This window comes from Amblyomma mixtum, chromosome 2 (assembly GCF_055824585.1).
Source record: "Amblyomma mixtum isolate Tamu chromosome 2, ASM5582458v1, whole genome shotgun sequence".
Lineage (NCBI taxonomy): Eukaryota > Metazoa > Arthropoda > Arachnida > Ixodida > Ixodidae > Amblyomma > Amblyomma mixtum.
Window position 1 is genome coordinate 8,716,547 of NC_143013.1, and position 26,371 is coordinate 8,742,917.

General features: G+C 51.3%; 1 protein-coding gene and 1 long non-coding RNA gene across 3 annotated transcripts in view; one reads left to right on the plus strand and one right to left on the minus strand.

Annotated features, from left to right (window-relative positions):
* Positions 1-26,371, minus strand: part of LOC149358347 (uncharacterized) — a 164,795-nt gene that overhangs the window by 120,874 nt on the left and 17,550 nt on the right. Inside the window, exon 2 of the long non-coding RNA XR_016288230.1 lies at positions 21,843-21,919. This is a non-coding gene — a long non-coding RNA (uncharacterized LOC149358347). The remainder of the gene's footprint in view (positions 1-21,842; positions 21,920-26,371) is intronic.
* LOC149358350 (neprilysin-11-like) overlaps positions 25,167-26,371 on the plus strand; it is an 80,097-nt gene continuing 78,892 nt past the window's right edge. For both annotated transcript variants that reach the window (XM_089568821.1, XM_089568822.1), the window contains exon 1: positions 25,167-25,496. In XM_089568821.1, the coding sequence (XP_089424947.1) occupies positions 25,461-25,496 (36 nt within the window). In that variant the 5' untranslated portion in view covers positions 25,167-25,460. The remainder of the gene's footprint in view (positions 25,497-26,371) is intronic.

The window sequence follows — 26,371 nt, forward strand, 5'->3', positions numbered from 1 at the left end:
AACGCCCCTCGGGAGCACCAAGCATTCCGAAAATGCCACGGTCTGTTTCAACGTTTCAGCTATGCTTACCGCGTGTTCCCCGCACTTCCGCGACACCGTATTTTACGTGCTCCACGAAGGCCGTTGGCAAGCAACCGGACCCCGTATAAGAAATACGATGTGCCTAATATTAACCCGCGACCATTCCGACGAGACCTCCGTGTCCTCGTCAATCAGAACGTGTCACGGAACACAGCGAGGGGTCTTCAAGTCGGTTGTAGGGAGCAAAACGAAAGATCGAAAAAAAAAAAAAAGAGTGTGTGAGAGGAGAAAGACACAAGCGTGCTACTTCACACGCGTACGGCGCGTTCATATTTCTTCGAACACGACAGCGCGGCCCTTTCAAAACACGCTCACAGTTAGAAACCGCAAGGCAGGCACACACGCGAGTTCCCGGAAAGACGTGTCAGATGCCCCGAGGGCGAAGCCAGCCACCACGTATACGCATCGGCTTCGTTTAGCGCCCCTGAACACGCGTGTCTCGGTCCCCGCAGTTGGACGTCGGCATCGGCAACGGGCTGGCAGAGAGCACGGATGCGTCATTTACATAACCCGGGCAGCCCAAAGGGGGGACATGTGATTCGTACGCGTTGTGCTTCCGGAACGCCGCAGGGCAAGGGATGGAGGCATAGTGCAGAGGGGATGCCGCCGAGTGGCTAAAATTAGGCTACACGAGCCACGCGCGCTGGAGAAAGACGAAGACGGGGGGAGCGTCGCGGGGCGGGGTGCAAGTGTCATCAGCGCGAGCAGCAATCCAAAGAGGGGATGGGGGACTCGCGGCACGAGCCATAATCGACAACGCGCATCCGTGAGGGGAACGGTCTGTGTTTATTATTTTCCTTAATACGATATCATTTGTACCACCTGGGTCTCCGGGAAGCTAGCCGTTTGTAAGGTATGCGTCGCTCTGGGTCTTGCGTGTGAAATGAAAGGGCAGTTAAGGGTGCAGTAAGAACTCAGCTCAGGCGTTGTCTCACGGCGCAATGCTTTCGTATGGTGGGTTTTGCATGGGGTACAGCAGCCTAACGGATCTTGCTTAGTATAAGAAGTATGTATACATACTGCTAGCCTAGCTTGCTTCTCATTCTAGCATCAGCCTACAGTAACACGAACGGACAACGGAATAAAGAAACGGATCTACACAATCGTTCTCTGCCGTGTATTTCGTCCTTCCATTGTCTAAACTTCTCTGTGTCATGCCGGTTGCAAGAATAAATTAGTAACTGGGGCGACCAGAGCACGCTTAGGTTAGCCCTTAATGTAGCACTTCAGGTGCGAGAGGAACATTATTCGGCGCTTGCACGCGATAAGTCCCTGCGAACGCGTCAAGGTACACCAAGAGGTACGTGTGATTTATACATTCATAGTGCGCATACAGCTCGAAACGAAGCACCAAAAGGCGTATTCGGCTAGCTTTCTAACTGTTCTTCTTTTATTCTCTCCATCCTACTCAGGGTAGGAACGCTGCGTCGCGAGAGAGCCGCTTTGTGTGCAAGCACGCGAGGGACGCGCGCAGAGCAGTGGAAAAGACAGAACCCGGGGCCCCGCGAAATCGGAGAGATGGGACTCCCCTCAGGCGGAACCTCGGCGCTGGCGGCACACACACACACACAAACCCGCTCTCTGGCATCTCAGCTGGCCTCGATCGATGAGGTTGGGTTGGGGGGAGGGGGACAGGGCACGATTTATGGTCCCGATCGCCTTCTTCTCCCCCTCCGCAGAACGGCGTCTCCGGTGCACTTTGAGAAGAAACTCACCGAAGGCGTTCTTTTTCTCCGTTCCTCGCACAGAGCGGCGATGCCGCTCAAGGGTGCGACGGAGAAAGGCGCACGACTTCAAACTTGCGCTACTTATGTTTCCTTTGCATGCAGTTCCTCCCTACTCTCCTTCCTCCCCCCCTTTATCTTCTATCCCTCGCGCTAGCTGCACGGGCAAAAATTTTGGTAATCAAGCAAGTTAGGTTAGGTTTTTGATTTGGAAAACATAAAAGGGGAAATATGGCGGCCGCACCGTAACTATAACGCTATAACTAACCAAAGACTGACTTCGCAGCATCGGCCTGCAGGGGACATTGCGGGCTTGATCGCGGCATAAAAGGTGACATTAGTTGTTATACTCTTTTTAGTTATTGCAGTACCGCAATGTAGGTCCTCAATGCAGGTTCGTTTAGGCGGGACATGTTGCAGAAAGGAGGCGTGGACGAACTTGTGGGCATAAGAACAGCACGGTTTATTTACAGTTATTTACTGCTTTCTACACATCGACCAAGCGAGTCGCTATCGTACAGAACGATCGGAGGCGTCAGAGCAGAGCTCGCCCCTAAGAAACTCGGTCAGCCTGCCTGACCTAACTGACGCTACGCGTAGCGGCTCCTCGTTCTTCGGAACAAGGCCAGCGAAAATCTCGACCCTATGCGCTGTCTCGTCTCCGACTCTCAACCAAGAGTCCCTGACCAAGCCTCCCCCCCTTCTTGGCGGCAAAAAGGCCTTCTCAAATAAGTTTTTCCTGAATTCTGGGGACCTCTTTAGTGATCAGTGATAAATTAGCTTCTTAAAGCCAATCGAAGAATTTTCTCTTAATTTGAAAGGACCGACGGTAGCCGGTGCGCAAGAGCTTGATTATTCGCGAGCACTGCGTGCATTCCATGAAGTCGACTGCGCTTTTGGACAAACTCCCAAAACAACAGTTACCCGACAAGAAAACGCTCACAAGTACACCAGCCATGGCTCAAAACAACGATAAAGGGTGGCATCTGAGCTGCGCTGGCCATAAGCAGAGCAAACACAGCTCATTAACTGCCTTCCAGCAGCACGACCTTTAGCACGTGCACCGAGCGGGTGGCCCGCAGGTAGCCCTGCACGCGAGCTTCACTCCTCAGGCGTCCTCAGGGATTCCTTCGAAACTGTTAGACATCGCAGCTCGACAAAGCCATAAAACTGACCCCAGACAATGCGCCGGAGCGCGTGGGTCGCATTCCGGCGCCCCATCGCTGCCGTTACTACCTTTACTTTTGGGCTCCATAGCTCGAAGGCCAGCAGCATTTGCCCTGTTTGTTTCAGAACGACCGGGCGGCCAGCCCTGGTATGGACTCAGCGCGACAAGCCGCTGAGAAAATCTGAAGACAAGGACGAAGTCAAAGGCGCCCGGATGTGATATGCCGGTGGCCCACTGCCCGGCGGCCCGCGAACTTAACTGTAAGAAAAAGATAAAGAGTGAAGGAGTCCGCAAAAAGGGATAACGGACAACGACAACCAAGATCTAACAGTTCTTTGGCAGGATTCGTTCACACAAAACATTTACAGTGATATAAGGATGAAAAATTGGCGGGGACCCTTCAGCTCCACCTTAAGGGTTTGATGCGATAGCGTAATTGGGTTAATTCCCATATATGCAGAAGGTCAGTCTCTACTTTACATTCGCTATAGGGCTTCCTTAGATCCCGGCTGCGGCGGTCGAATTTCAATGGGGGCGAAATTCTAGAGGTCCGTGTGCTGTGCGATATCAGTGCACGTTAAGGAATCCCAAGAGGTGGAAATTTCCGGAGCCCTCCACTACGGCGTCCCTCATAGCCTGAGTCGCTTTGGGACGTTAAACCCCGGTAAACTATAAATTATCCTAATACCCCTCCCGGCGCAGGTGCTCCCAGCTGTGGGCCTTGTGCGGCCCAGGTTGCTCTTCCCGAGCGACCAATAACTAACTGCCACCTGCAACGGTTGGCAGTTTGCTCACTCTCCAGTGGGCACGTTTCGAAGACGCAGCAAAGTCACGTGACCTAGGTAGCTCACGTAACTGCCTCTTAGGCTGCTCTCTGGGCCCCACCTTCCAGAGTCATGCACGTGATTTTTCGCTCACAACCCCAACACCGGATTTTATGGAGAACGGGGCCTTTAACGCTATCGCGTTGGCACTAGCAGCGTTCATCGCCAGCTTCATATGACCCACAACAGCAAGGCGGTGGACGGCTGCAGAGGAATGAGAAGAGGTGAGACGCGGCAGCGAGAACTTACGCTTGCTGTTGCATTTTAGAAGCTGTCGACGAGATAGCACTTCGAGCAATTTTCCGCGAAAAACGTTTCCATGCCACCCGTAAAAAAGAAAGCGTGAAATTCCAAACTAAAGTTTCTTCATAACTCGACATTGCGCTTGCGAGGTAAAGCTTGCGACATCGTCTATTTCATCACGCTATTCATTCGCTATCCAAACATCGAGAAATACGCGCGATGTGAAAAAAAAAAAAAAAGAAGACTTGCAAGAAGAGCCTCAACGTCGGTGCTCGATTTGAGTTCACGTTATTAAGAAAGTTTTCAACCTTCACTTTCTTTCGAATTCAATGCACAGCGCTCCTGTGGATGTGCTCAAGAAATGGAAGGAACTCTGCGAGATGTATAAAGAAATTACGTCTGGGTGAAGACCGCAACGTTTCTTATATACTCATACATTCCATTCGGAAGAACTAAGCTGCTCCTAACCTTGCTCAAGAGCGCCCAATGCTTGAACATGTGCACCCACGTCTTACGTCATCACTAGCGGGTTGAGTGGGGCATATGGCCGTAAAAACCTTGCTTGGAGCTCAGCGAAAAGCCTACCGTTACGAAATGCTAAGCAGAACGCGAATATTTCGCGCAAGTCCTCAGACGCAGACTTCGATATACGTCTTGAAAACCTTGCCCACTGAAAACCTGATGCGTACGCCTTCCTAGTGTATTTTATTCGCATTTTCTGCATCGTTGCCGCTCCCTGATATACCGCACTATCGCAGCAACCATAGAATGCGATAATATTCTTGTTAATAACATGCATAGCTTCAAGTTACGCACCCTTTTAGTCATTTTCTATAGAAAATTCATGTTGGAAGGCCATTTGTACAGTCTATATTAACTTACGTTCGAACGTATTTGATTCCTGGATTTGGTCCCAGTGTGTATATATGATTTGGTGAAATAAAGGTTGAGGAGAACACAACAAAAAAAAAATCTCGCGTTTCCGGCAGTGAAGGGGGCGTAGCAGTTATCTCTTTATTTTGTACACTCGATCGAACCGCACCGTGAAAGACAGAATGAGAAAGACAGGGGAAAAGAGGGGGACGTATAGTCGGATACAACTTAGGTCTCCAATGAAGCTCCGCCCACAGTCAGCCTCCGCACACAGAATTCCTGTATCACAAAAAAGTAGTTCGTTGTTAAAACTTTTCTTGTTGCCTAAATAAGAAACTATTGACAAGTAAAAAAATTACAAGCTCTCGAAGTTCATACCCGGCTTGTCTAATGAAGCCAAACATTAAAAGCTGATATCGTTTGCTGTTGTGATTGGCTAGCGGAGTAATACAGGTCGCCGCGCACCGCGTCCCAGTGTGAACAACTACTTTTTTTTTTTTTTGAAGTTCTATAATACTGTAGAATTAGTCGATCAGTACAGTGCGAAACTCAGTATTAATTTCGACAACGTGCAGCCTTTTACCTTGAGCTGCCATCGCACAGCGCGCGGGAGTTTTCCGCATCTCGCTTGCATTAAAAAAAAAAAAAAAGAGGCCCTCGGGATTCCGATCCCGCGGCCTCGCCCTCAACAGCCTAAAGCCCCAACTCCAACGACACTTCCTGGGCGTACGCGCTCAGCGTCGGCGCTCTTGGCGCCGCGCAACGACAGGCGCTGGCAGCAGTACGCACCTCCATGGTACTAGGCGCTGGCCAGCGCTGCCGCACGCTGCTCGCGCTTGTGCTCACGCTGCTGTGTGGTTGCCAGACCTTACAGGCAGATGCTGGCCAAAACAGTCTGACTGCCACAAGCGTTTTCGAGCACATTTCACTCCATCAGCACTCGTCACAAGCAAGATATCGGCTTACCTGTGCTTGGCAGGCTTGGCAGAATCTCCGCTGCCACTTCAAGCCACAATGCTGCCTTTATTAGCTTATTTTTATGGCTCGCCTGCCAGAGCGACGGCCGCCTTTCTACTGCGGCGATCAGACTTTCATTTATTATTTTATTTTGCGACATGGCGCGAACAGCCTCGGCACCAAGCAAAAATGTAGACAGCAATTGAAAAGCGCGCGAAAAGCCGCAACGGATGTCCCGAGAACCGCGTCCTTCCATTGGTGTATGAGAGACGTGACGGTGAGCAGCTTCCGGCGCTCGCGCTAGCGCTGGCGCAGATATCTAGCAGTGACAGATATCGGCGCCTCGCCGAGGTTCGCTGGCGTCTCCTGCAGTGCGCATGCGCAGACCGGTTCTAGCGTACGCCAAGAGCGCCGACGCTGAGCGCGTACGCCCAGGAAGGGCCCTTGGAGTTGGGGCTTAATGCCCTCACAACCCAGCCACCACGGCCGGGTCGAGTTTAAAGCCTTCCGTCGTCGATACGCACGCAGTGGCTATAGAGCGGGAGAGCAGCAGAGGCAGCCTTGCCGTATACCGGCATAGCGCCAATATCGCTCAGGAGAGGGGGAGAGGAGTGCCCCTCTCCGCCCGCATCACGGAAGCCGCATCAATCTTGCAACGTGCCACTTTTCCGCAAATCGCTGCCACGTCCGTGTCGCCGGTAGGCAGCGGCGTTGATCGAGTCTAATACACACACCGCGCTCGATATGCAGCTCTCCTGCTATATATACACGCGGGTGCGAAACCTCCCCCCTTTTTTTTTCTTGGACCGCCGGGGCTTTTCGCGGGCTCTCGGAAGTGTCGCCTTTAAATATTAAAGCGGCGGTTCAGACGCGGTTGTACCCAGGATTTGGGCCACCACTTCGACCCAGCGAGAAATATGATCGACCTCCAGGATGTTCCCCTTGTTCCACGCGCGGGTATATACTATACAGCAGGCGCGCTTTCTAGCCTCTTTGGATGCTCGTTTGGCCCAATCCGGTTGTTTGTTCTAGCGTGGCGCTGAACCCGCTCTGGGACAAATTACTGACGCGTGGTGCTTCGTACAGTTCGCTGCCTTAACGCGAATGAGCGAAGCTGCCATGTGAAGATTTGTGGGCAGCTCATGGAGATGGGGATAGGCCCAAACACCGCACCTGGTTGGCCCATTGTGAGGCATCGGTGCCATTTTAAGCGAAATGTGAAAGGCGATATGTGAACGAGCTCGTTCCACAAACAATCCCGGGACTTTGATTCCAGTTTATTTAAGTGTGGTCGCCTCTTGTTCCTCGATGGCCTCACAACATGAACATTGCCTTGCCACCCAACACTATCCTAGAACCGTTTCCGACTTGCCCCAAAAGAACATGCACCAGCTGACGTTCGCGGTACACTGGCGCAACCGTGGCGTCAGTTCATTCTCCGCTTTACTTCACGCCTGTGCTTTGCTCCAGCCTTCTCGAACCGTGCTTGACACGGCCGACAGCACACACTCGCAGCCACTCTTGCAGTAAGCGTGCAAGCAGGCATGCTTCCTAACATTCTTTTTATCTCTCTGAGTTCCACACGATAAAAAAGAAAGGCGATACTCCTGTCCGCACTACCCGCCTTGAAAGCGCATCGCGCGTTCCTGCATGGGCCGTGCGGCATAATCCTCGCGAGATACACGGAGCGCACTTCGCCTCGCTTTGCCTTCTCCGCCTCTCCGCCCGAAGGTGGCCCCGTGTAAACGGAGGCATCCATTTTTAAGCGCGCCAGTCGGTGCGAGAGCTCGTGTTTGCCCGGAGCCGTAACAAACCCGTGCTCCCGGCGCTCGTGCACACCCTCGCCCGCTGAGCTGATGCGCCTCTGGCTCGCTTTTGTGCCGGAGTCAGAAGAGGGAAGATGAACAAAAAAAAAAAAAAAAGAGGCAGAAGCTCCCGTGCGTGTTCGGGCGGTCGCGTCATCGCGAAGGGACCTAATCCCATTACAAACGAGAGAGCCGCGGTCGAAAGTGCGCGCTCCCTTTGGCCCTGGATTCGTTTTGTTTTGTTTTGTTTTTTATCTCGCGCGCGGGGCACTTGCGTAGGACCAGGCACGAACGTATTCGCGGGGAAGTCAGCGGGGCTGACGGAGTGCAGTGGCAATAAACTGGGCACCGCTGCCTGAAGCGCTGGCGTGCGTTTCGAAACAAAACGATACTACTCTAACGGTTGTGGTGAAGCTTCCGCATAACGCTATGAGAGAGTTTTGTACGTCGCCTACAGTGGTAGGGTTCTTGAGTCTCAATGTACAGGAACACAAGAAGTCACCACTCCCTGGCGACAAATTCCGACTGGTGGGCAAAGCCTTCCACATTAAGTAGAATTGGCACCCTTCCGTACGCACGTACAGTGGGATTAAGTTTTTTTTTTGTGTGCGTGTCCACTGCAAACGCTAATAATGTTTATCTAGGCGGCGCCTTTTCTCAGTGCCATAACTTGAATAAGATGTTTTGGCCGATTATACTGTACCGTATACTCTTCGCTTAATTTTGTTAACCAGTTCTTTCTTTATGACACCCCTGCCTGGCACGTGCAGCGGTTCTGCAATGTGGTCATTTGAGAAGACAATGACCATGCTGCCCTCCGTTAGACTCTGGCGCCTTTCGTAGTCGCTGGTTCTGTCAGTATATAGAATTGCTGCGGAACTTCGGAAGCTATCATAGCATCCTGATGTAATGGTGGAGGGTCATGTGACATTCTTCCGCCTCAACCGTATCAATAAGAGATTTCAGCCTCCCTCTGCAGCACTCGTTATCCCGCAGCTTCGGACGTGTACAGTGCACATGCCCAGTGAGCGGAATGTTTTAATTTGCCGTTACCACGCCGGTAACTTAGTGGACGACGGTGGCGGAGTGCAGCGGCGATAAACTGGGCGCGAACGCCGCTGCCTGAAGCGCTGCCGTGCGTTTTGTTTTGAAACAAAATGGAGCGTGCCCTAACGGTCATGGTGGTGCACCTTTAGTACCTGCGCTCGACGACAGCGATATGCTATAATGATAAGCTAAACGGATCTATTAGTTACTCCAAGGCTTGAACAAAGGTGTTCATTAGCGCTGGCCAAAGAAAGCAAGCAGTTGGGATGTTTCGTTTTCTCTTTCTCGTCAAGCAATGTTGCCCTTGGTCGCTGGTTCGCGCTTAATGCTGACGAAAACAATGAAAGCTTCCTTTCCTACGCATTGGTAAGGAACTTGCTGGCAGCGAAGAGATAAATAAATTCGCTAGGATTTGTTATTGTGAGCTTAACTGAAGATTGCGGATAGACTTTAGTCAAGCTGAAGATAACTTAGGTTTTACTGGAGTACCATGTGTGGCAGTGTCTACAAGCACAAAATCCACGGTCCCTGCATGAGAAAGTAAAAGAACAGGAACTTCAATGTATAGACGCGATAGGCCTCCAAGCGTGAACAGATCTACTGCGTCAGCACGATGCTTTTGATAAATGCCATCAGGAATTCAATCATCCGGTAAAAAAAAAAAGGAGCATTAAAGGGCAACTCCGGCGATTTTTTGATGTGCATCGATTGAAATGAAATTTTTAGCCTGTATTCTTTATGATAGTCTGATGCCTCACGTAAAATTTCGCACCTGAAACCGGCGTAGTTTTTCCGCAAGCGAATATTGAATGGATGGATGGAAAACTGTATTGAGCAAGTGAGTTTGGACCGTACAAGGTCTCAGGGCCACCGCACAGCCCTCACATTACGCGCGTGTGTCCAGGCCACGTAGGGCCATGGCACTGGCACCCCGGTTCACACAGCGAAGTTGCGCGTCCGGGTCCTGCGACGCAAGGAGGGCCTCCCATTCCTCCCATGTACCGATGGCGGGCTGTCCCTGCGGGGGAGGATCGGCAGGGCAGCCGAAGAGGATGTGGTCTAGGGTGGCGTGCGGTTCTCCGCAGAGAGTGCACTCGGGGGAAACATGGCGGAAGTGGGAAGTGAAGACAAGCGCTCCTCGACGCGAGCTGACGCGAGCGGTACCCACTGATCGAGCAACTTCTACAGGCCACCCTGTTCTGTGACGTCACTGGCGGGGCGCGCGCTGGCGCTGGCAGTGCAGGGGAAAACTGATAATTCGTTTTGAGGAAAGTAAATGACGCAGTAATGGACACCCGAATTGGACGTAAGAAAGGAGTGAAAGAAGAAAGGAAGAAAGAGGTCCGTAATGGAGCTCTCCGGAATTATTTCGACCACCTGTGCAATTTCGCGCCATCTCAAGGTGCCTGATGTGATGTGTACGCGAGAGTGATGGGTCACGGCAACTTCTGTTGTGCTGTGGGGTGCACAAATTCTTGATCTGTGACAACGGGCGTTAACTAGCGTAGGTTTCCTAGCGATAAGAACCTTCGAGACAAGTTGGTGAGAGCTGTCCGCCGTGTAAACTGGTCGCGAGGAAGCATTCCCGCTTGTGCTCGGAACATTTCGCGCCAGATTGCTATGAAGACAGCGTGTACTTCAAAGAGAGCTTTGGACTCGCTAAGGCTTCGTTCAACTGGCGCTTGAAGGCATATTTTGTGCCAACGTTATTCTAGTACAACCGTCTATCGCAGCGGCCAGCTGTACGAAGCGCGGCCGTCAAGCGGTATGTTGGATTGTAGAACTGTAGTAGCTGGCGTGAACTCACTTCCAAAAGCTCGCCGTCGAGATAAAGCTTCGCAGAGAGGACTGTTGGTGATGCATGCCCCTGCAAGGACGTTGTGCACCGCGGCAACGTTCCGGCAGCAGGTTCTTTCATCAGGCTGGGTCGGCCGGCACTGGCCACACGAAAAGCTGTCGGCGGGAGCATCTCATTACCTTTAGTTCTGACGACTCTGTCAGAAATGCATGCACGAGAAATGACTCAAGTAATCACTTCTCCGAGTTCAGACCGTCTCCGTGCTGCAGGTGATGCTGTCTGTGGTGTCACTTGGCTGGCTCGCGCGGCGGTGGATCATACCTGAAAGGCGACTCGTGCAGTCCAAAATCGTCGAATGATTCGTCTTCTAAAGACTCGCTGGTCTCGGAAAAGCTGTCCTCCGCGCTTTCAGTCATGTCGACGGCGCGGCTCAGGGTAGTTGTGAAATCTCCGGGGGACTTCACAGCGCGGCGAACCCGCTCGTGACGTCACAGTCAATACCGCACGAAGGCACCTCCCCGGTTTCGGTTTTGCGGTTTCGGTTTCGAGTTTTGCGTTTTTTGCTGTTTAAAAATTATTTTACGGTTGCTTTTGAAAACTTTGTATCGTACACATTACAGGAGGTTCTTAGGAACACAAAACAGCCATTAACTTAAAATGGCTGAAAAATCGCCGGAGTTGCCCTTTAAGAGGTGAGACGAGAGGAAGGACAGTTGTAACGGACCTATTGCATCACATCCTGTCTATTAATAAATCAATGAACAGAACCGCTCAATACAGAGGTGGCCTCAACAATATACGTCGAGCCTTGATACCGTCCAACTGAGTACTCGTCACATTTGAGGCAAATATTTGCCTCCAGCCCGAATCAGCGCCTTCTTTTATGCGTCATTCTGACGAAGGAAACTGAAGAAAAAACCCGAAACGCCAAAAAGAACCATTGCTTTCTCCAGCATCGTGGGCGGCCGTCCCCGCTTAGCTGCTGCTCCGCCGGCGCACCTGTGCTCAGCCTCTTCGAGGAGATCTTCACGCCGTGGCGAGAAGCGTGTAATTTTCGCTCGGACGCGACAGGTTTCCCGTATGGCCTCCCCCTCGCCGTCCGATCACTTTTTCCCCACCAGGCCCTGTGTGCACGTTCTCACACCCGCGCTGTATATAGCGGAGACAGCGAAACGGCGCCGTATGCCGCTCGTTGAGCCAGCGCGGTGGGACCATTTCCTGTAGCACCGCAAAGAGCGCTGCTGCTGGCAGCCAGAGGACGTACGTCGGGAGGTAGAAAGCGCGTCGCACATCTCGTTAGGTCGCTGTGCCTCTTCATTAAGCGCGTAATTGAGCCCCGGAGACGACGACCGAGGAGACCGTTCTCCGTGCACGCCATCTGCCAAGCGCCGACGGCACTTAACAGCTCGCCAGGATTAGCCGGCGACCATTGCGTGATGGTCGAGCGAGTTCCCCCCCCCCCCCCCCCCCCACTCTTCCGAGGTGGGAATGTTTCTTTGTTTGGCGAATGGTCACCCCGCCGAAAGGGGAAGTAAGTTGGCCACTGGAGGAATTAGCTCACCAGGCCGTGAGTGCGAAGGTGCACGCAGAGAGAAGCGTACGCTAGCCATGGTTTCAAGTCAGGGTTTGGACCTCGCGTTGCTGCAATCAGCGAGAGCGCGTCATCGTGGGACGCTAAACCGACCGATCCGGTCGCCTTCAGCTGTATGTTGACATGCGAATGCAATTAGGGTATACAGAATTGACCCGTAGTTTGGCGTCAGCAGATCCAAGGATGATTCAGTAGGGACATTACTTTGTTGTCCCCTGATGAAATAACGGAGCCCAGGCCCAGAGCCCAATTTGCTTCACTGGTGAGTGCATGTGATGCGATTTGAAGTCTACAGATTGCCGTAAATGCAAGGAGGACAGCGGGTCGCAACGAATTTGAAGGCATATGGCACTGAAGAAGCAACTGTAAGTGAGCAGATTTTATGAAGGTCCACGGAAGATAGCCCCTTTCTTCCCGACTGAACGACACAGTTATTATTAAGAGAATTTAAGGTGAAACCACCGCGTCAGTACGGTGCATCCAGTAAGTTGTAAGGTATCCTATTTTTTTGTTCTCGGGAGCAAAATTATAGCTGCTGTCGTTCGGCTTGTCTTAAAATATGCGGCCACTCATCGAGCATATTGCTTAGCTAGATTACAGAAATATATGGCTTATAAAAAAGATCAGGTCACTCCGTGTGTCACGCCGCAGCTAGCGTGCGTCGTGGTAAAGTGTGAGGAGTGTCGCCGAAAGGGAGCAGGGGAATGCGCAGACAAAAGGAGAAGGACTTAAAACGGCGTAGCGTGCGAGGGTCGCCCAGCTTCTCGGCCCAGCGAGTGGGGAATGGTTTCTTCTAGGAAGTCGGTCCGAAACCCGAGACGACGACAGGACGGCTGGGGCTGTTCTTGTTTTCGTTCCTGCTAGCTGGCCAGAGCGGCTAACAGTGGAGCGTGTGTTTTGAATTGTGTTTGTTTCCTTTTATTGTAATAGTTTTTAGTTAGCCATGGCTGCTTACAGCGAGGTGTGTGTTTTATATTGTTTACTTGTATTTTGCCTTGTGACCTCTTACTTCTAAACGACGGCGGGAAAGTCGTCGATTGGCTAGAAAGTAAGTTTTGGCGGGAGGATTGTTTATTGGCGGAGGAGGGAGTTTTTGGCGCGAATGTGACGAGATGGGTGCGCGCGAAGGAGAGCGCCGGGGTTGGGTGTGTGGCAGCCGGACAGATCGGTCGTGTGTGGCCGGTGGTGGTCCCGGGGCCGAGAGCGTAGAGTTGGAGACGCGAGTTAGTTGAGCGGCGGCCGGACGGGTTGGCCGTGTGTTGGCCGGCGGTGGTCCGGAGTCGTGGAAGTTTTGAGGTTTTTATTTTTAGTTAAAGTGGAGAGGCCGAAATCACTCGGCATATGTAAATAAGTTGTATATACATTTGTAATAAATAATTTCAAGAAAGAAGAAAGCCTTCCAAGTGCCTCACCATCCGAAGACCTGCACACCTGTCTGAACTCACCAGTCGCAAAGTACGTCCCCCGGGTCACTCACGAGACCCGCCCTCTACGACTCCGCATCAACATCAAGGAGAACAACATCAACAACGATCAGACAGAGCAGAGAGGGAGAAAATTCGTGACTGGCGCAGCCGACAGGATTCGCAAGGGACCGCTGCTTTGCGACGGGAACGAAGAAAGACAGAGGCAACGCAGGTTGAGAAGACGACGAGCTGGTCACCCCACAAGGAACGCTTGCCCTTGGGTGGCGAAGAGGGGTGGAAAGCCGGACTTCAAGAAAGAAGAACAACAGCACAAGAGACAGCCGAAGGATCTTCACCGATCATCACCGATCATCGCAGCTTCGACACCGATGTAGGCGGGGAGAGGAATCGTGGACACCAACAGAGGAAAGCAGGACGGACTTAAATTGAAGGGGACTTGAGAGTGCGGCGGCGTTTCGTAACAAGACTTGTGGCGTATCAGCGTGAAGTTCATTGTGAGGGAACTCTCTAACTTGGTTTGATTGACGATCTTTGAAGAGAAGGCAGCGAAAGAAAAACGGTGAGCGAACAGCGCTGCTCTCAAACTTCGTGCTTTATGCTTACGAGGGGAAAGAGTAAGCTACTGTCGCCAGAGATGGATAGTAACATGACTGGGGAAATGAGCGAGACAAGCACGGAAAACGGCCAATCTGGACCCAATAGGCAAATTGATATAGAAATTGAGAAAATGAGGCTAGAGAGGGCCAAAATTGAATTTGAGACAGAGAAATTACGCAGGCAAGGCACAGCTGATCTGTCAGAGGGGAAAGAAGCAGTAAAATACTCCACAATGCTGAGCAGTGTACTACCTCGAATGCCGAAAGATGAGTCGCTTATTCCGGGGTGGTTTGATTCTGTGGAGATGCTTTTTCACTCCTTCAGAGTACCGGAAGGCGTGCAGTCTATCACCCTGATTCCATACCTCACTGACCGCATGCGATCGATGGCGATGCAAAGTGGAACAAAGGAGATACTTGAGTACAAACTGCTAAAGGAGGTAATTTTGAGGGAGTTGCGATTAAGCCCGGCGGAATATAAAAGAATGTTTGACACAGCTAAGAAAGGACCGCAAGAATCTTGGCGCCAATTCGGCTACCGACTACGCAGTTATTACTCTTATTATATCAGCAGCAGAAAAGTGACCGAAATTGAGGAGCTGATGGAGCTGGTAGTGGTCGATAAAATGAAAGAGGTCTTGTCTAACGACGCGCTCCGACAGATAGCTCTTCAAGAAAACAAAAATTGGCTTAAAATCGACGGACTTACAGAAGTAGTCGAGGCGGTGGAGAGCAGCCGAGGGAAAGCATTGGGGGCTGGCGTTCCGCGCATGAGTACGGCCCGCGGAGAAGGATGTAGGAGAGAGGGGGAGGCCGGGGCGTCGCAACTTCGTGGGGGAGAACCCATGGAGGTGAAGTATGCGCCATTTAGAGCACATACGATGACACGCCAGTGTTACCGTTGTGGCCGACTAGGTCACATGTCTAGGGAGTGTCGGGAAGCAGAGGTAAAGATCGGAAACAGAGGTATGGGTGTCCGCAGTGTTGCTACGGAGGGGCATTCTGCCAGCAGGGAATGGGAGCAGGATAGGGGAAAGAACCCAGCGTCACCCCTCTGTTACCGCTGTGGCTGTTTAGGGCATATGGCCCGAGAATGCCAAGAGACGGAGGTCAGGAAGATTACAGCCAGAGTGATAGAAGTAAACCCTCACAGCGCTGAAATTCTGTGCCAGGATCGGGAGCCAAAAGCCAGCACTCAATTGACGGAGACGCATAAGGTGGGCGATGTCTCCCTCTGTTCGGGGGAAACAATAATCTTGGCTCGAGTGGATTCGGGCGCGGACATCACAGTGGTCAGGAGGTCACTACTGCCGCAGGAAAGGGTAGATCCACGAGGCAAGGTCGCATTGAAGGGTGCCTTCGGGCATCAGATTCAGGCTGAGCTGGCGTATGTGCCACTAAGAATTGATCGGAGGGGCTCACATGTTGCCATCTTGTGCGCATTGACAGAGGAATTGGCGAATGAAATTAATTGTTTGTTATCAGTGAGCGACTATAATGAACTGGTCAAGCAGAAAGAAAACGAACAGATCGAGGACCACTGTAATTTAGGGAACCCACGCGCTACTGTGGCGGCGGTTGTCGCACAGCCAAATGAAAACGAACAGCTGGGAGAAGCAACGGCATTGAACTTTAGGGCACTACAGCTGGAGGATGAAAGCTTAAAGACTTCATGGCAACAGGCGAAGGCAGGCACCCATGGTATGCAAGTAACCAACGGCCTGCTATATCATTCAGATAAGATAAACGGGAGGATGGTGAAACAGCTGATTCTGCCGAAATGCAAGAGGCAGGCGGTGTTACAGGTAGCCCATGACAGAGAAGTTGGTGGGCATCTTGCGGCAAAGAAAACAAGGCAGCGCATAAAGAATTCATTCTTTTGGCCGAACATGAACACCGAGATTCTAAGGTATTGTCAGGCATGTCCACAGTGTCAAAAGAATGCTATACAAAGGAAGTCGGACAGAGTACCGATAGCACCCCTGACAAGACCAGCAAGCCCATTTCAGGTGATAGTTATGGACTGTGTAGGTCCAATAGAACCCCCGTCGTCAAAAGGCCACAGGTATGCTCTGTGTTTGATGGACGTATGCTCTCGGTGGCCAGAGGTAGTCTGTTTGAAATCGTTGACAGCCCGAGCAGTGTGCGACGCCCTTGTGGAAATATTCTCTAGGGTTGGGGTGCCGGAGATGGTCTGCTCGGACCAGGGGACAAACTTTACGGCAAAGGTAACCCAGGAACTGTTGGCCCGTCTCGGGGCATCACCTAGATTTTCAACCCCTGGTCATCCGGAAAGCAATGGTCTTGTTGAAAGATGGAATGGGACATTCAAAAGAATGCTGCGGCATGTGATTGGAGAACATGGACGGGGGTGGGACCGACTGGTCCCGTGCCTTTTGTGGGCATATCGCGAGGTACCCAACGAAACGACCGGAGTGTCGCCATTTGAGCTCCTTTATGGGCGCACTCCTACAGGGCCATTAGCAATACTAGAGAAGTCTTGGACCGGAAACTGGACCCTTCCGATTACACTGAATGAGTCGGCAGAAAAGTATTTACTGGAACTACGTCAGCGGCTGGCTGCCATGTCGGAGGTGGTGGGGCAAAATGCAGCCGATAAACAAAGAGCATACGCGACACGGTATAATCTGAGAGCACGGCCGAAGAATTTTAATTGCGACGATCTTGTGCTAGTCAGGAATGAGGATACGTCTAAGGGGCAGTACGCCTGGAGGGGCCCGGTAAAGGTAGTTGAGAGGAAGCGAAAGGATAGCTACGTGGTGCAGATGGAGGATGGTTCCCGAAAGTGGATACATGCAAATAATTTGAAACCGTTTACGGTCGGGGTAAGGACAGTCGGGGTCGTATATGAGGATGAAGAGTTCGGAAAGGTGGAGGAGCTACCGGTAGTATCTGTTCGCATGAGCGAAGCAGAAGTAGAAGACTCTCATATCCAGGAAGTTGTCCGTCGGCACAGTGAGGTGTTTTCGGGAAAGCCGGGGAAAAGTAGGGCAGGTAAGCACACGATCCGCATAATGGCCAACGCACGTCCTGCTCCTCGTCACCAGTACAGGGTCCCGCTAAAGATGAGAGTCGAGGTTGAGAGACAAGTGCAGGAGCTAGTGGCAGAGGGAACGATCTATCCCACCGAATCCCCTTGCGCCCACCCTGTGGTGTGTGTGGCGAAAAGCGACGGGAGTGTGAGGCTCTGCGTTGATTACAGATTCCTCAACTCCATTACAGAGGTAGACGCCTTTCCGATGAAAAAGGTAGACGACCTCCTGGCGACTGTGGCAAAAGCATGCTGCATAACAATTCTGGATTTGACACGCGGGTACTGGCAAATTCCGCTAGACGAGCAGAGTCAAAGATTAACCGCATTCGCGACCGACAGTGGACAGTACGCCTGGACAGTGATGCCGTATGGACTAAGAAATTCCGCGGCCACTTTCCAGCGGATTATGAATGAAATTCTCTTTGAGCACAGAGCGTATGCGTGCGCTTACATCGATGACATCGCAGTTTTTTCTGAAAACATGAGCGAACATGCCCAACATATCGATGCGGTGTTGGAGACACTCAAATCTGTGGGGCTCAAAGTAAATGCTGAAAAATGCAAATTTGCACAGGGGAGCGTAAAGTACCTGGGGCACATAGTCGGTTCTGGAACGCATTGTCCCGATCCTGAGAGGGTTCGAGCAATAGAGGCAATGCAGCCACCACGAACAAAGGCGGAACTCAGAAGCGTACTAGGGGTAATGAACTATTACCGCAACTACATAAAAGATTACTCGCGGGTAGTGCTGCCCCTCACAAACTTAACGAAGGGTCGTCGAAACGGCCCGATCAGCTGGCAGAGTGAACAAGAGCAAGCATTCCAAGAGGTGAAGAGTGCGCTGGCAACTCTAGCTGTTCTGTGCCCACCAGACATGTCCAAGCCTTTTATTCTATCAACCGACGCGTCCCAGGAGGCATTCGGAGCATGTCTGGCGCAGAATGCAGACGGAACAGAATACCCAATTGCATTCTTGAGCAAAAAGTTGAGCGAATCTCAAGTTAAGTGGTCGACGATTGAAAAAGAAGCGTTCGCTGTGGTATGGGCATTGGATCAGGTGAGCACATGGGTACTGGGAGCGGAGGTGCATGTCAGGACGGATCACAACCCTCTGCAGTATGTGGCCACTGCGGCATCGAGCAGTGCACGGCTCACGAGGTGGGCGTTGTCGCTACAGAAGTACAACATCACGGTCCAGCATATCAAGGGGGGCCACAACGTGCTTGCGGACGCGCTTTCCCGCATTCAAACCTAACATGAGAAAAGAAAAAAAGGAACCCCTGAGCACGGAGCATGAGAGCAGCGATGTTCGAGGCTCACCTGTGTGGAGTGTTGTTGTGGTTGATTTCCTTTTTATTTGCATGCATGATTTTTGTATCATGAACCTTCACTTCAAACATGTAATCTTGTGGCGTATGATGTGTTGTGCAGAAGTGTACCTTGTTTTCATGTACTTGCATGCCTGTATTATTTTTTTGGAGTGTATCTCAGGGTGTGTCTCGACGGGAAGATTTAGTGCTTTCTCGCACTAGAGAGAGAGGCGGCGGCTGGAGGCAGCCTAAAGGAGAAGCATGCTTTGTTCGGAACTGGCGAAAAAAAAAGGTCGGGGGAAAGAATTGAGAAAAAGGGGGGAGGTGTCACGCCGCAGCTAGCGTGCGTCGTGGTAAAGTGTGAGGAGTGTCGCCGAAAGGGAGCAGGGGAATGCGCAGACAAAAGGAGAAGGACTTAAAACGGCGTAGCGTGCGAGGGTCGCCCAGCTTCTCGGCCCAGCGAGTGGGGAATGGTTTCTTCTAGGAAGTCGGTCCGAAACCCGAGACGACGACAGGACGGCTGGGGCTGTTCTTGTTTTCGTTCCTGCTAGCTGGCCAGAGCGGCTAACAGTGGAGCGTGTGTTTTGAATTGTGTTTGTTTCCTTTTATTGTAATAGTTTTTAGTTAGCCATGGCTGCTTACAGCGAGGTGTGTGTTTTATATTGTTTACTTGTATTTTGCCTTGTGACCTCTTACTTCTAAACGACGGCGGGAAAGTCGTCGATTGGCTAGAAAGTAAGTTTTGGCGGGAGGATTGTTTATTGGCGGAGGAGGGAGTTTTTGGCGCGAATGTGACGAGATGGGTGCGCGCGAAGGAGAGCGCCGGGGTTGGGTGTGTGGCAGCCGGACAGATCGGTCGTGTGTGGCCGGTGGTGGTCCCGGGGCCGAGAGCGTAGAGTTGGAGACGCGAGTTAGTTGAGCGGCGGCCGGACGGGTTGGCCGTGTGTTGGCCGGCGGTGGTCCGGAGTCGTGGAAGTTTTGAGGTTTTTATTTTTAGTTAAAGTGGAGAGGCCGAAATCACTCGGCATATGTAAATAAGTTGTATATACATTTGTAATAAATAATTTCAAGAAAGAAGAAAGCCTTCCAAGTGCCTCACCATCCGAAGACCTGCACACCTGTCTGAACTCACCAGTCGCAAAGTACGTCCCCCGGGTCACTCACGAGACCCGCCCTCTACGACTCCGCATCAACATCAAGGAGAACAACATCAACAACGATCAGACAGAGCAGAGAGGGAGAAAATTCGTGACTCCGTGTAACGCCGGAAGAATTTTACGTACTCAAAATGTCAACGTCTTAGCACCGAGAGCGGCGTAGAGGGAGGGGGGGGGGGGTCTCACATCTTAAGCGAGAAATTTTACACGCGAAAACTATGCTGAAGGCTATTTTTTGCAACAAAAAACTCCAGAAAATACTTGGTTCAAATGGGACAGTTTCCTTCCTCTCCACCCCCAACCATCTGCTCAAAGAGGGACCCGTAAATCCGCACCTGCTGTACATATGTGTTTACATGGCGTAGAGCAAGGCATAGGGCAAGCAAAGTATAGACTGCCTTTTTTCTCTCGTTATTTCTTCACCAGCTGCGCCGTCCAAAAACGCAGACACTGCCGCCAGCTCGTAATCACTGTGCTCTGTTCTCTTCTCAGCACGTTTGCGCGCATATATTGCAGGAATGCAAGAGTGTGTGAGGCTCCCTCACTAAAGTTCATCCACAGCAGGAGCTTGCACTGCCGTACAGAAGGCGCGCAAGGATCATCTTGCGTCTGCCCGCGGCGGGCCTCTCCCAGAAAGGCTTTAGAAACCGCCTGTCTTCACTACTATGCCCCTCGTGCTGTACTACGACCACTCTAAAAGTGATGGCCTCAGTTAAGTAGGTGTAAATGGCGTCGTACGGCTCTTATTATAATACGGCTAGGGCGATAAAAGGCGAGCCCGTTTCTTCTCTCTCTCTTCTTTCTTTCTTTTTCTTCTCCTATACTTTCGTTCTCTCCGAACGCGCATACCGGAGGAACCATTTCACGCGCCAGAGGAAAAAAAATGCGGGCCGAAGCCCATGCGGCGTGTAAATGGCGCTCGTTCGCCGAGCTCGGAGGTAAGGAGAGAGGGAAAGGGGGGGGGGAGGCGAGCGGCTGGGCTCCTCTCATTACTAGTTAACGCGTAGCTGCGTCGCAATCGCAGCACCTGTCGCTCTGGGCCACTTGGCTTCCTGCGCGCCACTTAGGGCCGCGGAGCTCGGGGCGAGGGAGAAAACGGCGGCGACGACGGCGAAACAGATTAGGCACATCGTTTTAATTGCCCCGGCGAGGGCGCGAGCGCGCTCTCCGCGAAGCACCGGCGTCTGTCAGGCGGCGGTCGCCGAGCCTTTCCCTCCCTGCTGGGGCGAGCAGTAAAATGAATGCAGATTCGGGGGCCCGTCGTTCGTGTGGGCGCCTCCGCGTTGATTGCGTTCCGAACTCAATTAGCGCTGCTCCGTGTGTCTTGGCGACGGCGTCGTTGTCCGAGACTGCGCGGGGATGTGTGTGCGCGGGCATACCTGACTGTCTCTGCCGGGGCTAATCCGCGCCTCCCGGTCGCCGCGCCGTTCAGTGGAGTTGGCGCGTAACATGGAAGGGTCTCGCGGCGACAGGTGTACGCGATTGGTGTCTCGTTGCTTCGCTAGGAACAAAGCTCGGTCTTTCGAGCACGGTTCTGAGGAATCGCGGCTGAGCAACTAGGGCCCCTTTGCAGCTTTACTTCGCGGATGAGCGCTAGGATAAGGAGGTTGCAATGAAAGGAGAGGCGCGGTACGGTAACAGTCACGTTCTGAGTGGATACCTGAACTGCGCCGTTAGGGAAATGAGTGCAGGGACGCTAGGAAGGGACAACCTTTGTCAAAAGTCTTTGGGCCATAGGATTTCGTTTTCGAGCCGTAGGGTAGGGGACTTAGGGGGGGGGGGGGGGGGGGGATTTATGGATCAGTCTTGGAGGAGGCGGTTGGTGGGGGACGCAGCAATTTTAACAATGTATTTCTTCGTTGTAAGGAAAGTGTGATTCAGCATGGTTTTGAACTTTTGATATGTAAACTTTCTTGCTTTCCGCAACTTGAAATATATGGGTTAAGAACAGAAGCAACCGCTGCGTACTTTGCAGCAGGGCTTATCTGCAGAATATGGTCGAACCTGTGGAGCATTTTTCCTTCTGTGATAATTTTTTTCGCTATCGAATATCATTAAAATACAGATACACTAAAAATGGCTTTTCTATTCTGGTACTCCGATACTTTCATTTTTGGAAAGCGATACCTAATACCGAAATACAAAATATATCGAAATAGTATCGAATAAACATGTATATTCCATACTGTGCACAATCCCGCGTCGCCAGTCCTTGCAGCAGTCGCTCGGGGATCAAAATGAAGTGTAATCCAAGGTATAAGTCCTGAAAGAAAAACAAACAAACAAACTGTGTCGGGTATCTGCCCATACGAGGAAATTTTTCTTCCAACTGTGTGCATCGTTATTCATTCAAAGACATCAGGAAAACGTGCCCAGGGAGCTGACGGTAAGCTCAATATTTGCTCTACGCCACCACTAGTGATTGCACATGGCAATAAAAGGCTTTATTAAATAGGCATGACAAACACCTATCACTTACCCTCTAGGCAATTTTATTTACTTTTCATCTGTTTTGGTAGACACGTGTAACATTGAACGCAAATGTTTACACAGCTACTTTTCAATCGCATGCGTGTCGGCAGGCGCCCCTCCGCACAAGTGGACCGAAGAAGTCGAAGCGCTCTCTAGCGTCACGGGGAGGAACTAAGGGCGTCGTAGACGCAAGCAAAACGAACGCATGTGGCAAGCCATCGAAGGCACAATAAAGGCACAACGAGAGATCACGCGCTGTTGCTCGCTAGCTCGCTATGCTGTCGACAACGGAACGCCTCCTTCGAGTTTCGTGTAAACACAGCGTGCGAAGTGCTGGCCGTTTCGTAACGAACACTCGCAAACGCCTACACGCCGGCCTCTTGTGGGGGACGTCCGCCTGAAGTTCGCAGCGCACAAGCAAAAAGATGCAAGTGGGCCGAAAGGCAATATGCGCGTCTGATGCAACCACGACGGACTTGCCTCGTCGGGGCAACAAAGGAGATCTCGACGACACGCGCGTGACCGCCGGGTCTTACGAAAGCGCAAGGCACGTTTACACACACGCACAGAAACGCTGACGCGAGCGCGAACATCTCGAGACACCTGAGAAGAGGGTCTCGACCGGAAGCTATATGGATCGTCCGCGGGCCGAGCCGTTGTTCGTTGAGCGGCGATTGTCCCACGGCGGAGAACAGAAAGCCCCGGATATACTGAAACAAACGACCTCACGTCTATTGCAAAACGTTTATTGGCAGCGTTTCTTCTCATTGATTTCGTAAGGGAACCCGAAAGAATAACACTATCTCAACCCTCACACTGGCGGTTAGGAATGCGCGGAGCACTATACGTTCCTGCGCCGTCAGTAGCAGGAACTTTCCCGCACGCCAGTACACGCATCCTTTAGCTGCACTTCCTTCTTGAACCCTTCCTCACCTCTTCTCACGGGGCGTTTTAGGTGACTGCCCAGATTGAGACAGGTATACAGCGTCCATCATTACCTCTGCATGATCATTACGTCTTTATGATATATATATATATATATATATATATATATATATATATATATATATATATATATATATATATATATATATATATATATATATATATATATATATATATATATACACAACTTGGGTCAACCGGACGTTGAAGTAATCTGCATCATGGGAAAGTGAGAGTGTTCGCGAAGCTCGCAGCAGGAAAGCAAAATCGTGATGGATGCGATATTCGAGCATACAGCATGAAAAACTATAGGACGCCGCTGCCAGCCTGATTTTCAAAAAAAAGTGCTTCAGTCTCCCTTTAAGGTGCGGGCGGCATTAGCGTTACATTAACGATGTCAGAAGCTGCTCCGCATCTGCCTAATAAGGGCCCCTCTCTCTCCTATGGGGGCAGATTTCTTCACATTGGTGTTAAAACGCCGATGGAGCCGAAGCAGTCACTATATCTATTATATCTTAGACTCCGCGCGTTTCCTACAGCGTATAGGACGAGGCTTATTCCCCCAGAGCAATTTATTCAAGCATCAGGCTGAATGAGGTGGTTCTGTCGTATTTGACAGCAGGCACTGCATTTTTGTGTTTCTTTTTTTTTTATCACTGCGAAAGTAGGCGCGTGTGCTTAGTTTATACTTTTGTGCGTAATATTTTGCGTAATTATTGATGTTAAGAGAAAAATCTTTCCTTTATTTATCTTTCCCGCCCGAACTCTGACCTCGTTTTCAGTTTTAATTTACTTATTGCGTTCTCCGCAGATGTTACCTTTTTCTGTGATTTCGGGCTTGAACATGTAACCTGTAATTATTATTTGCTGCTGAGTTATTTGTATGCCGACGCTGAGCTGCTGTTACACTAACGTGTTCACTTCGTTTTTTTTTTGTTTTTTTTTTTGCGGTGGTGGTGGGGAGAGGGAGCACGTCATGCCGATCGCTTGAAAATAAAGAACGAGCACACGTAAACGAGACAAAACGCTGAAGAAACCTTGCAGTCTGGACAGAAAGGAGTGAAAAGGGAGTAAACTGTCCTCCAGCGCTCACTCCCTTTCATAAAAGGGAGTGCAATCGAGGAGTGCTTACTCTCTCTTTTTATGGGGTAAGGGCTTCAGAGACCCCTTTCCCAAGCATTTCACCCTAAATAATCCGAACACGTGACCTGGGGAAAGCTTGTACCCATTGTATCACCGATGAGTATCCGGTGGCATTGTGGATCGGACCCTGGACCACCAGTGTACGAGGCGGATGTTAAAGCGACTAAGCAACTGCCGCAATAAAACCTGCTTGTTCCTGAATGCGCTAGCTAGGCCGTGCGCAGGCACTACCTGCACTCCCGTCTCTCTCCTTCGCACTCTCCCTTCCCAGGTTCAGGTGATCACCCACACAGCATATGAAAGCAGCACCCACGATTTTCCTTTCTTCCATCAAACGTGGCCTAACTAGACTGAGGTGTACGCCCGTGTTGAGACAGTTACCGTGCTTTTCGTTTCTCCATAACCTAACCTTTTTTTTTGTAGCTAACATTGCCCTTGGCTAGAAAAGGAGCAATGATACACGCCCGGATTCCACCCAACCCCCGACTGTGTAACTTTACGCAGCACCCTCTGCCTCGCCACCTTGTGCAAGCGTGCGTCAGCCAGGAACAGCGAGACCAAGCAGAGGTGCGGGCCAGCCAAGGAGCAGGAGAAAGAGGCTCAAAAGGCGCCGCAAAGTTCCCCGAAGCGTCGGGCCTCCGCGTGACGGACGCCAGCGGCGACACGGTCCGCGAAGAGGCGCGAACACGGAACTCATCGGCCTAAAAGCTTTCTCACCTGCCCGCCTCCGTCAGCGTTTTTCGCCGGCAAAACTATAAATACCGCCCCGACGACCCGCGTTGGAGGCTGCGGCGGCCGCGCTTTCATTGCGTTCGCTGCGCCCGTCTTGGCCGCCCCGAGCTGTGCCAGGAGACAGTGTCGCGTTTGTTCGCCCCTTCCTCGCTTCTTGCTGCGGAGGAGGAAACCCTCGCGACACATGCGGGAGACACCGCTCTCTGTTGACGTCCGCGGGCGAGTAACAGATGCTCCCTGTGACAGGGAACAGCAAAAGGCCTCGGCTGACTTCTGCCCGCCGCCGCAAAGTGTCGCCGCTCTCGCGCCCGCTTTTAAGCGCGAGACAGCTTGTGAAGGAGCGCCCGTGTAACTGAAGAAACCCTTTCACTACAGGCACTAAAAAAGGGAGCGCGCGCAATGTGTCACGGAGTCACCTGTTTGTTTGGGGAGTACGCATATAGCGCTCCTTTAATAGCCTTCTTAATAGTCTGAACGTATTTTCGGAGCGCGTGTCTCTGGATGACCCAAAAATGAGAGGCGAAACACTTGGGCAGAAATGCAACAAGGTAAGCTACGTACTAATAACATCGAAAATACTGAAGTAGTGAAGTTCTTCGTTATATAGAGTATTGCATGAAAACTATTAGAAACCGTGGGTTAGAGGAGAGGTGGCGGTTGCAGGGGGAGCTACGTTGCGCTAACGTGGCTCTGAAGCGATCACATGTTGGCACAACAGGCAAGGAAATTTGACGGAGTCGCGCGGCTGCATTCCAGTGTCATAACAGAGTTTTGTTTACCTTTCATCCCACTTCCACGCGGAGCGCTGTTGCTTTCTATTTAACCGACGTAACCTAGTTTCACTCTCCAAACAAAGTCACTCTAGCCTGATACTACCGCCTCACTTTACGGGGCTGCCGTGGGGGGTGTGTCTTGTCCCAAGCGGGAAATTTCACGTTGAAAAACCACGCTGACCCCCATTTTTTTTTCTGCTTGGTTGATATCGGACTGTCGCCCTCCCGCCGATTCCAATCCAGCCGAAAAAAAAAAAAAAATTAAGGGCAGCGTGTTTTTCCTACGAACGCGGACTATCTGAAAGCAGTGCGCGCATAGCGACATCAGAACGCTGTTGTCTCATATGTACTAAGCGCAATCGATCGCTCTATTTTCAATATGCAGTGCGCTCAGTTATTTAAGGTAAGCATTAATTAAACGAGGTCACATTAAATTGCAGATGAACTGGCCTAGTTGAGCCTGCAGACATCGGCGGATCGACAACAGGAGAAAGACTTGCCTGCAATACTCTTGCATTGATAACAGCATAGGCACTATATAATCAACATTTATCGATTACACGCATAACCCTAGTTAGTTTCGCCACAAAGAGAATGACAAGATAGAGCCCCGTTGCCTGCCTGACACTGGTTTTCATTCTCTCTTTCTG